The 10,565-nt window shown below is 59.6% G+C and overlaps 2 protein-coding genes across 2 annotated transcripts in view; both read right to left on the reverse strand.

Annotated features, from left to right (window-relative positions):
* The window catches only part of USP2 (ubiquitin specific peptidase 2), a 68,855-nt gene extending 58,759 nt beyond the window's left edge, over positions 1-10,096 (reverse strand). Inside the window, exons 1-3 of the mRNA XM_039496287.1 lie at positions 10,066-10,096; positions 6,753-6,851; positions 3,281-3,361 (exon numbers count right to left, since the gene is read on the reverse strand). The gene's annotated coding sequence lies outside the window, so the exon portion shown is untranslated. The remainder of the gene's footprint in view (positions 1-3,280; positions 3,362-6,752; positions 6,852-10,065) is intronic.
* On the reverse strand, positions 7,694-9,431 carry LOC120375585. Its single transcript, XM_039496291.1, has 2 exons — positions 8,442-9,431; positions 7,694-8,050 (listed from the first exon to the last, which is right to left on the reverse strand). Exons 1-2 carry the CDS (start codon positions 9,235-9,237, stop codon positions 7,848-7,850), a joined length of 999 nt encoding a protein of 332 aa, XP_039352225.1. The 5' UTR covers positions 9,238-9,431; the 3' UTR covers positions 7,694-7,847.
* Positions 10,097-10,565: the final 469 nt, after the last annotated feature.

Below are 10,565 nucleotides of genomic sequence, written 5' to 3' on the forward strand. Positions count from 1 at the left end.
AAAAGCACCCTATACGCCATGGTCAGATGGGAACAGGTGTGAATGCCACACATGCCAGGGGCTCCCTCTCCAGGGCACCCTCTGGGCTTGCCCACATTCACCCCACCAGCTGCACAGAGATATAAACAGATCCCAGCAGGACATGAACAGCAAGTCCTAGAAGCCGAGGAACTTACAACTACCGGTGAGGAAGGAGCCCCTGGGCCCAGGCTGGAGTATGGCTAGCACAAGACACCCCCCCGAAGCCCACCAGTGGCACTCAGGCCCCTCCAGAGGAGACATCCACAGCAAACACCATTCACGACTTGGGTAAAAGTCCTGCCTAGCTCAGCCGATCAGCTTCACTCCCTAGACAAGCTGGGGCTGCCTCGGAAACGGGCCCTAACCGGGAGGGAACTTTGCTCCTGGCACGGCTCCATTGGGTCAGAAAGCAGCTGGCACGGGGCCGGGGAGGACGTTACACCACATGGGGCTCTGCCTGGTCCCCAACCGGCTCCAGGGATTTACCTGGTGACTGGGGGGCAGAGGGAACTCCGGGACGTCGCCTCCAGCCCTGTTGCTCCCTCCCTTCGCTTGTTTTCCTTCACTTGCAGGACAGCGGCTCACATGGCTGAGCGTCTCTGGTCACCAGGGAAACCACCCTGATTCAAAGCCCTTTCAAGGCGGGCTCTCCACGCACCTGGACGCGCTCCAACCTGGCGCGCTTGTGGAGGGTGACAAGCACAGACATGCTGCCTGCTGCTCGGCCACAGGGCACGGCCTGGGGGATGTGGCCCACACCCCTCGTAAGCCCCAAGCTTGTGCAGCACCTCGTCTCGGGGACCTGCAAAGCCATTCGTTTGCGGCGCTCCCCCGTGCCCGGGAAAGGAGTAAGCTGCTCTCACGCCCCTTGCGCAGGCAGCCAACGAGGCCCAGGGAAGTGAGGTCACCGGCCTGGGGACACATAGCAAGTCACTGACGAAGCAGAGACTAATGCTTAGAAGACTCTAACCACTACAGCACACTCCCTCTCGGAGGCAGGGGTAGAACCCACGAGTCCGGACGTCCAACTCCGCGCTCTCATCACTAGACAGCACTCCCCCACTCAGAGCCAGAAACAGTACTCAGGAGTCCCAGCTCTGTGCCCTCTGCTCTAACCACCAGGCCCCACTGCCTCCCACATACAGCGACATGAAAGACCTCCTTGTCTCTCTAGCCAAACCACTCGTGGGGGAGAAACTCCCCCAACCTTCTGCACCGAAACCCCCAACCCCGCCCAGCAGATGCCTCCGTCCCTCCCAAGCCTGCTCAGCTGGCTAGGTCATCCCCAGAGCAGGTGCTGTGGAGAGGCCTCGGGAAACCACGCTCCATTTAAGGCATCCTACACAAGCTCAGCCCTCATGACCGCATGTCCCTACACCCAGCGGTGCAGGGGAGCACCGTCTCTCTCACCTGGCCTGGTCCCAAGGGGCTGGGCGATCTTGCTGGGAATTGAGAGGGTCTCAAGCTTCAAAATTCAGCTCTAGATTCCGAGCTCCCTCAAATACTGGGGTGTCTGGGTCCCCTGGGGTTTATGGTTCACCCCTTCTGCAGCATTTGGGTGCCTGCCTAGGAATCAGCACTAGTCGGTCCCTAACCCTGCATCCCAGGCAGCGAGAGATTCAGCCTGGAGGCCCCATTTCCAAGTGCACACTCACCCTACCCCACTGCACCGCCCCCCAAGGCAGGGGTTCGGCTGAACAGAGCTGCACCCTTCAGCCCTGCCGCCGCTGATAATATGCACTCCAGATTTTCCACTGGCATCTGAGTGAAACTGAGCCAGGGCCGGGGGTGAAATTGGAGTCAGCCGGAGGGAACGTTACAGATCCGCAGGGAGATGAGCCATTTCACCTGCTGGGTTAACCTCGTTCAGGCGCTCGGCTGGTCCCAGGCTCAGCAACGCCCCAGGGAGCTGCCAGTCACCAGTGAGATGAGTTTCCCAGCCTCCGCCCACGCAGCCACAGAACACAGACCCTTACAGACCTGGAGCACCTCACAGTCAGCCCCTCCACACAGACCTGCGGCAGGTCAGTCTGGCACACGGAACCGCTCCAGATCCGGTCCAGAACTAGCCCCACGTGTGGAAACACTTCACCTCCGATCCGGGAATTTACCTGAGATTCTCATCCCCATAGTATATTCTCTGGGGGATCTAGCTGCTCTAACCCAGAACCTTTGGTCAGCTGTGAAGCCCCATCCAGCTGCACTGGCCCTCTGGCAAGGTTGCCAGCTCTCTTGATGTCCTGCTTTTTCCACGCAGTAGTCATCCCAGAGTAAGCAGGAAACTATTTACGGGCAACAGCAAGCTCAAGTGCACAAACCTGCTGGGCAAGGAGGCTTCGAGGTGAATAATCCCCCTGCAGGCAAATACTCCAGCTAGACGCCTGGCTCTTCCCTGCCAGAGCTCAGCCCTTTCCACCATGAGCAGGAGGCCAGATGGGCCGGGCTTCCCAGCTGAAGCCTTCATCTGCATAATGGAGATTTTGCTTCAAGGAACAAAGATGCCACCTGCACCTGACAGAGGGCCACCAACACAGGGCACATCTAAATGCCGTGAGAACCCAGCACAGACCCGCTCTGCTCCCTGGCCATGCCATGGGAGCCCACCGTGGAGCCGGCTCAGATTCTGCAGTGCTGAATCCGGAACAGACTCCTCAGTGCACCACAGCTATAGGTGCTGGCACAGATCTGTCTGGCCCTGGCCTAAGCTTCCAGCGACTGCCTGCATCATTCGCTCTTCCCCGCTGCGCCCATATCTCTGACATCCATTTCCGCATCTTCGAAAGCGCCCTTCATGCCAGAGACCGTGCCAAGCTCCCACCTCAGTGCCCCTCTGCCCAAGCCAATGGAAGTACATAGGGATAAATGAGGGGCAGGATTTACCCCTTTGGCATGCTGAGGTCACTTCCCTCGCCCTTAAAAAGTAGCCACCTCTGGGGCGGAACACAGCAGCTGATCTACAACAGCGAAACTGCTTTTAGAAAGAACACAGCATGCCTTTGAAATGAAAGGGGGCAGGGGCTGTGAGAGTATGGGGCTGTGCGGAGATGGATTTAGCGGGAGCCAGGATGGGTTATTCTCCAACGACACAGGCTAACACCTCAAGGCTTGTTAAATGTGCCAGAAGATCTTAGATGATCAGAGGGGCCAGCTCCCCAAGGTTACGCCTCACGGGAAAGTTTTCTGTGTGCAGGAAAGAAAGTCCTGCCCCATAGGACCGGTTCTACCCACCCTACCCCAGGAGGGTCCCCCAGCTGCTTACCGTCTAGGACTGCCACGTCTACAAGAACTGCCTTCCCTGTGGGACTCACAGGGCCACATCACACCATCCTGGTGCCCAGGGCTGCAAGAGACAAGCCGAGCACACCATGAGAGGAGAACCGAGGTGCGAGAAACTGTCTGGCCGAGTGTCTCTCTCTCCAGTGGCAGCGCTGCCTTTGCACGCAAGGCACCTATCGTCCTCAGCAGACACCGGTGACTCAGCCTTGCACCGCCCCCGTGAGGCAGGGACACCCCATCATTAGCCCCATTGCGCAGCTGGGGAAGTGAAGGCACAGAAAGATGAAGTGTCTGGGCTGAGCTCACGGGGTGAGTCAGTGGCAGGGCTGGGACAAAGAACCCAGGAGTCCTGGCTCCACGTGTACCGCTTCCACCACCCTGCTCCCTCTCAGGTCTATGTTAAAGCGAGGGGACACTAGGTAGCCAGAGCAGAGCTCCACTCAGTACAGGCAGCTACTGCCTCCTTCCATCGCCCCCTTACCTTCCATTGTCTCCACATGGGGCAAGGACACGTGGGACGGGGGGAGAGGGGGCTGTGCGACTCCTGCCCTGCAGCGGGAGAGCTTCTCTAGGGACCATGCACAATGCAGACGACAGTCCCTTCCAGGAGGACTTTGTCCAGGCCAGGGAGACCCTGTCTGGACACCAGCCAGCTGAGGCCGGGTCAGTCAGACTGGAAGCTAAAGAGCCAGAGAGAACCTCAGGGTCTGCCTGTGTCCCGCAGCCGAAGCCCCTTCATGCTATTGTCATTACATCAGAGCACAAGGGAGCCTTCCTAAGCCGTGTCCAGGAGAGCTCAGGTCTGCCCCAGGCTGTTCCTCCACCCAGACTGTGGGCTGAGCTCCCCCTGGGAGTCCTGTGACGCCAGCCCCTGTCCTTTAGGGGCCTGGAGACTACTTTCTGGGGCAGAGGAATGGGGGACCCACATGCTGGCGTCTCCTTGGAGCCGCATCCAAGGGCAGGAGCAAATCCCGCCAGCTGGGCCTGACACAGAGGTGACCCTGCAGTCTTTGCAAACCTGCAGCACTGGAATGCAGCAGCCAGAGGGAAAACGATTACCCACAGCAGCTCATCCCAGAGGAGCCGCAGGGCAGGCCCCCAGAGCGGCATCGCCTGGGCCAAATGTCTGCACGAGCCTCGGAGACTGAGGGGCCCCAGGCAGGCTGAGGAGCATCAGTCGCTCGCTGCAGGACAGCTTTCCTTTTGGGGTGAGTTGTTTAGTGCCTGGAGGGGGTCAGGAAGGAGCAGGGAGCCCCCCAGACCGAGCCAGGGGCATGTTATGCCAGCAATTTCTCCAGCTGGTTTGATCTGTCCATTCTAAGGGTGGCCCCAGAAACCTCTTCCCAAGATCAGCGAGAGAGTCGCCAAGAGGATGCAGTTTGTCAACAGATAAGAGAACACACTTAAACCCTCCCGTGCTCCCTGCCAACCGCCCACGCCCAGCCCTCTGCCTGCAGGGCTCCAGGGGGAATGGCAGTGACACCAACAGGCTGCCCGGGATTTTGGTAGTGGGGCAAGTGACAGCCCTGGACTCTGGATAGGCACAGAACAGGGGACGAGGTGGGTAGCAATGGGGCAGGCTTCCTACCTATGCCCCTCCGGCCTGCCCTAGAAATAGGTGCAAGAGCCCAGCTCAGTTCCATGTGTAGTAGGAGACACCCTGAGACATAAACCTTGGTATCAGAGGCCTGGTATGAGGCCTAAGACCTGAACTAAAGTAATGGTCAAGACTTTGCTAACATAAAGCAAAGTGAAGCTGTGAGCCAGGCCCTGCTCAGAGAAGCTGGCGAGGAAAGGGCTGATGCTGCAAAAAGAGACAGACCTAAAAGGTACTGGACACCAGATATCAGAACATTTGCATCCTTGTACACTCCACACAGATAACAAGGAACAGGCTGAGCCATCCCAATGCCAGGGCCAAAAGGATAATATGATGGATAGAGTTGTTTTCTTCGAAGGTGGCACCTTACTACTGAGAGGGGTTGTACCTGCTAGTAGAAGGGTGGCACCTCAATACGTCAGGAGTGATGTGTAACTTGTTTGTACCTGTGTATAAGAATGTACCCCTGGGGCGGTGTCTTGGTCCAGCCTAGGGGGCAGTGGAAAGTCCCGCCACTGACTGAGCTGAGTCCATTGCCAGCGGACACATATTCGTAGTATGTCCTGTAGAGTAAAGTCTAGAGGGAACTATCATTGTGCTTCATTTGACAATAAACCTGGCCGAAGTGCCTTCGTACCTTACTAGAGTCTGTGGTCATTGGGGGTTCTCTCGGGAACACACGCACGCAGCCGACTGATATCAACATTGAACAGAGCAGAGCACCACACTGGGAGCGTCTGACAACATTGGTGACCCCGAGGTGGTAGCATCTGACAACACCATGCTCTGTCCTGTCTCTCTGGCCCCCATCACTCACTGCAGTGTCTAAGCACCTCACAATCCTCACTGCATTTATCCTCACCACATCCCTAGTGGGGGGGAAGTGCTGTTATCCCCAATGTACAGATAACAACAATACCCACCTCGTCAGCTGTAGCTCTCAAAGCGCTTTACAAAGGCGGTCGGTATCATTATCCCCATTTAACTGACAGGCAAACTGAGGCACCGGCAGGTGAAGTGATTTACCCAAGGTCACCCAGCAGCCGAGCTGGGATTAGACCCCAGGTCTCCTGAGTCCCGGTCCAGTGAACTACCCTACCCATGAGGCAACACTGCTGAGTAAGTGACTTATCCAGAGTGACCCAGGAAGTCTATGGTGGAGCAGAGAACTGAATCTGGGTCTCCCAAGTGCTAGGCTAGAACCCTAACCACTGACCACCCTTCCTCTGTTGTAGATGCTAATGAACATCCGTTGCAATGGTGGCTGTCAGCACAGGGACTTGCCCACTGAGAATGAGGCAGAGACCCACCAACTCGCTTCACATGTGCCACCTAACAGCTGGCAGTTGGTGCTAACTCTGGAGACCTGAGCTGGATCTGAGCTGCTGACGACCTGCCTGCCCCGCAACATCACCCTAGCACCCAGCAACCCGGTAACATCCAAGTGATGAAGCCCCCGGCGCGGCCTCGGTTAAAAGTGTCGAAATGACGGAAGAGAAAAACCTGCTGGTGAAGAGCTCCCTGGACAGCTGATGGGAGCAATCAAGAACATGAGCGGGGTCAATTATTCACCCACCACGTGCTTCGAGATCTACGGGGGAAGAGCTCGGTATTATCACCACCGGCCGGACGCTTGGTCAAATGATGAAGATCAAGCCTTTAGTTGCAGCTTGCGTAGTTAAAGGAAAATGACCAGATTGGCGATGTGAATAGAACATGGCCAGAAAGACTGATCCCAGCCCCAGGTCTTAGCTTCCATACAACGGAGGCACTTTGCTAAGTCCTGCCTGAAGTTTCTCAGCTTGTATTTTACCCTCCCTCCCGTCCTCGGCTTTCCCAGCGGCTCCATACGCACCTGCGTGTGGGGCAGCAAGGCTGAAGGGTAGCGGCTTGTCATGGGGTGACACCCTGGCTGCTCGGATGGGGTCACCTCAGAGTCCGCGAGGTACTTGCCCTACGACAGAAGCAAAGAAGAAAAAAGGGATTGAAAATAAACAGCGGCGACTAACCTGTTAGCAGCTGTCCAGGCCGTCTGGGAGCCAGGCTTCTCCAGCGGGCATGGAGGGTGGGGTGGGGGTGAAATGGCCGGAGGGGCAGAGCCTAAGAGCTGGCGCTGTGTAATCCACTGCAGAAATTCTCGGCTCAGGTTACCGGCAAGATAAATATAGTGTCTTATCTGACCTCACAGGGAGCTGGAGCCCTCCTCTCACATTCCAGCAGCGGGGCGGCTTAAAGGCGAAGCCTGCAGAGCGCAGCCAGAGGGGTTCTCATGTGTCGTGGTGGCAGGGCCTGGCCAGAAGCGGGGTGCTACAGGGAGGGGGAAAGGGTGGCATTCTGGGGCAATGGGAGAAGTAGAGGCTTTGAGGGTAGGGAAAAGGGAGGTTTGGGAGATGAAGAGAGATGGTGGTAAGGGGTCTAAAGGGAAAAGGGGTTCTGGAGTGGGGGAAGGGAAGAGGGGGTCAGGTGTGAGAGGGAACCACAGAAGGGGGTCCTTGGAGAAGGGAAGAGGGGGCTGGGCTGTTACATGGGGAGAGAGGGGCTGCGGCCAAGGGATGGGGGAGAGGATTCCTGAAGAGAAGAGGGAATGTCAGGCAGCTGCCCACAAGGCTCTGGGGCACCCCAGAGATGCTGCTCGCTGGCCCCCAGCCCAGCCCCCACCTGGCGGGAGGAGAAGCAGCATCCTCCCAAGGAAAGCAGTGGACTTCTCTCCCTGCGGAGCGAGGAGAGGACACAGGCGGGTCCCTACTGCACGCCTGGCAGGCACTCTCATACCACGGTGCTGAGTGTGGTACAGGGAACCGACACAGAACACATGCCTGGTGGAGACAGTTAGGAGAAGCCTGGACACTGCACAGTCCTATGCTGACTTCAAGGGGCAGGGGGTCTGCATGGCACCTATGGGTGGCTCCAGGATTCTCTGACCAGCTATGAGAGCTCCACCCCCTGGCCATTAGTGGTGGGAGCTGTCTCCGCCCCTCTCAACTTGCTCTGCTTGCCAGTGGTGGGACAGCCCACTTGGGGGATGGAGATGGGGCCAAGGAAGCCTTTTGCAAGGTAGGCCATTTTCACCCCTTCTGCCCTTGGAGGGCTCTTCAGGGTGAGGGATGCAGGGGCTCCACAGACACAGAGTGGCAGAAGAGCTGGGGAGGTGCCCTGCAGAAAGATCCAGGATTGCATTCACCCTGGTGTAACTCCACCCTAAGTCAGTTCCATGAGTGAACTGGGTCCAGCTGAGTCTACTCCAGAGCATTAGAAGGCAATGACTCAGTCCCCACCTCTTATGAGTAACTAGGCAGGATGCAATTAGGTCACCACTTCCCTCCCTTCCCTGCTCATCTGTATGTTACAGCCCAGGCATGGCTGTGGGAAAACTCTGGGGCCAGTTTTATCCCCGGTGTAACCTCAGGGAGGTCAAGGGGATGATGCCAGGGATCTATTTGGTGCTACTACACCTAGTGCTTTATCCCAGCCTAAGCCAGCCTCCAGCAGCAGCCAATACCAGAGCCAGAGCCTTCATTGTGAAATCCTGGAGCGAGGTGGGTACCTGAAGGCCTCACTCCTTGAGATGGACCCCATCCCCCCATCTTTGGGTTACTGTTGAGGCTGTTTTCAAAGCAGCTCCACCCTGAGCAGGAAAAACGTATTCCTCCTCCCAGTGTGTTGAGAGAGCCTCCTCTCGCGGACCCAGCCAGCTTGGCAGTCCTGCAGCAGCCAGCAGGATGGCCCCACTCCCCCACAGCCTGGCGTACGAAACTGGAGGATCTGGGTCCAGCCCTCCCAGCAACACATCTTCCTGGGGCCACAGGGAGCATTTGCATGGTACACACACACACACACACAGGGCATGCTGGCATGGTACAAGTGCTCACATGCACACACACGAGGCGAGGCACAAGTGCGTACACACAGGGGGGATGCAGGCATGGCTCAGGCATACACAGATCACAGGTGGTGCTGATCTCGGGTGGGGAGGAATGAAGCAGACCAGGTACATGCTCCCAGCCCCACAGCCCAGGCAGGCACTGCCTTATTTTTTTTTTGTTTGGTTGGTTTTTTTGGGGGGGGAGCAGCCTTGGCACATTCTCCCAACTCCCACCCAAGCCTGAGGGAGGAGGGGCAGGTATGGGACACACCCCTACCAGTGAGATGACTCTGGCAGGGGGTGAGTGGGGGAAGAGACACATTTTCTCAGGTAGGCCCAAGACCCACCCCCTCCACTTGTACAGAGCCCAGTTAGGGGCTGGCATGACACACAAGGTGCTAGGCCTGCCCAGCTGGTTTTCAGGGGGAAAGGGGGGGTCATTCACACAGCCAGAAGACTGGCGGGAAGTAGAGGGCATTGCCCCATTGCTTGGGGGACAGGGAACTCCTACAGACACAGAGCCTTATTTTGCCCAGGGGTCATATGGCCCCTAGATCCCACCTCCAAGTGGGGCCAGCACTGCCCAGGGGGGCGGGCACCCCCTAGGTTCACCCAGGTGGGGCCGGCACTGCCCAGGGGGGCGGGCACCCCCTAGGTTCACCCAGGTGGGGCCGGCACTGCCCAGGGGGGCGGGCACCCCCTAGGTTCACCCAGGTGGGGCCGGCACTGCCCAGGGGGGCGGGCACCCCCTAGGTCCCCCCCAGGTGGGGCCGGCATCCCCTAGATCCCCCCCAGGTGGGGCCGGCACTGCCCAGGGGGGCCGGGCGCCCCCTAGATCCCCCCAGGTGGGGCCGGCACTGCCCAGGGGGGCCGGGCGCCCCCTAGATCCCCCCAGGTGGGGCTGGCACTGCCCAGAGGGGCCGGGCGCCCCCTAGATCCCCCCAGGTGGGGCCGGCACTGCCCAGGGGGGCCGGGCGCCCCCTAGATTCCCCCCAGGTGGGGCCGGCACTGCCCAGGGGGGCCGGGCGCCCCCTAGATTCCCCCCAGGTGGGGCCGGCACTGCCTAGGGGGGCCGGGCGCCCCCTAGATTCCCCCCAGGTGGGGCCGGCACTGCCCAGGGGGGCCGGGCGCCCCCTAGATCCCCCCAGGTGGGGCCGGCACCCCCTAGAGTCCCCCCAGGTGAGGCCGGCACTGCCCAGGGGGGCCGGGCGCCCCCTAGATCCCCCCAGGTGGGGCCGGCACTGCCCGGGGGGCCGGCACACCCGGAGCCCCGGGGGGGCTGGCCGGACGCGCCTCCCGCACTCACCGGGCTCTCGGGGGGGATGAGCCGGAGCCGGCCGCTTCCGCGGAGCAGCTGGGGGCCCGGCCGAGCCTGATGTCACAATCCGGGCGCAGCTGACGCGGGGCGGGGAGGCTGCTGCCGCCGGGCGGCGTCCCTGGGCTAACTCGGCGCGCACGTGGGGCCGGGGGCCGGGGCCCGCGGCGGGACAGGCAGCCCCTGGGGGTAGATTCCAGCCTCGGGGCTCCCTCCAGGGGTCATGGGTGCTGCTCCCTAGAGGCTGGGGGGCGATCCCAGCCCCTGGAGCTCCCGTCCTCCCACGGGGATGGGGGAGAGGTGTGAGGGTGCGGGGGGTAGGGTGACCAGACAGCAAGTGTGAAAAATTGGGACGGGGGTGGGGGGTAACAGGAGCCTATATAATAAAAAGCCCCAAATATCAGGACTGTCCCTATAATCGGGACATCTGGTCACTCTAGCCCGGGGAGGCTGGATGCCAGCTGTTGGGTGCTGCCCCTATAGGCTAGGGG

The sequence above is a fragment of the Mauremys reevesii genome, linkage group 12 (genome assembly GCF_016161935.1).
Source record: "Mauremys reevesii isolate NIE-2019 linkage group 12, ASM1616193v1, whole genome shotgun sequence".
Taxonomy (NCBI): Eukaryota; Metazoa; Chordata; order Testudines; family Geoemydidae; genus Mauremys; species Mauremys reevesii.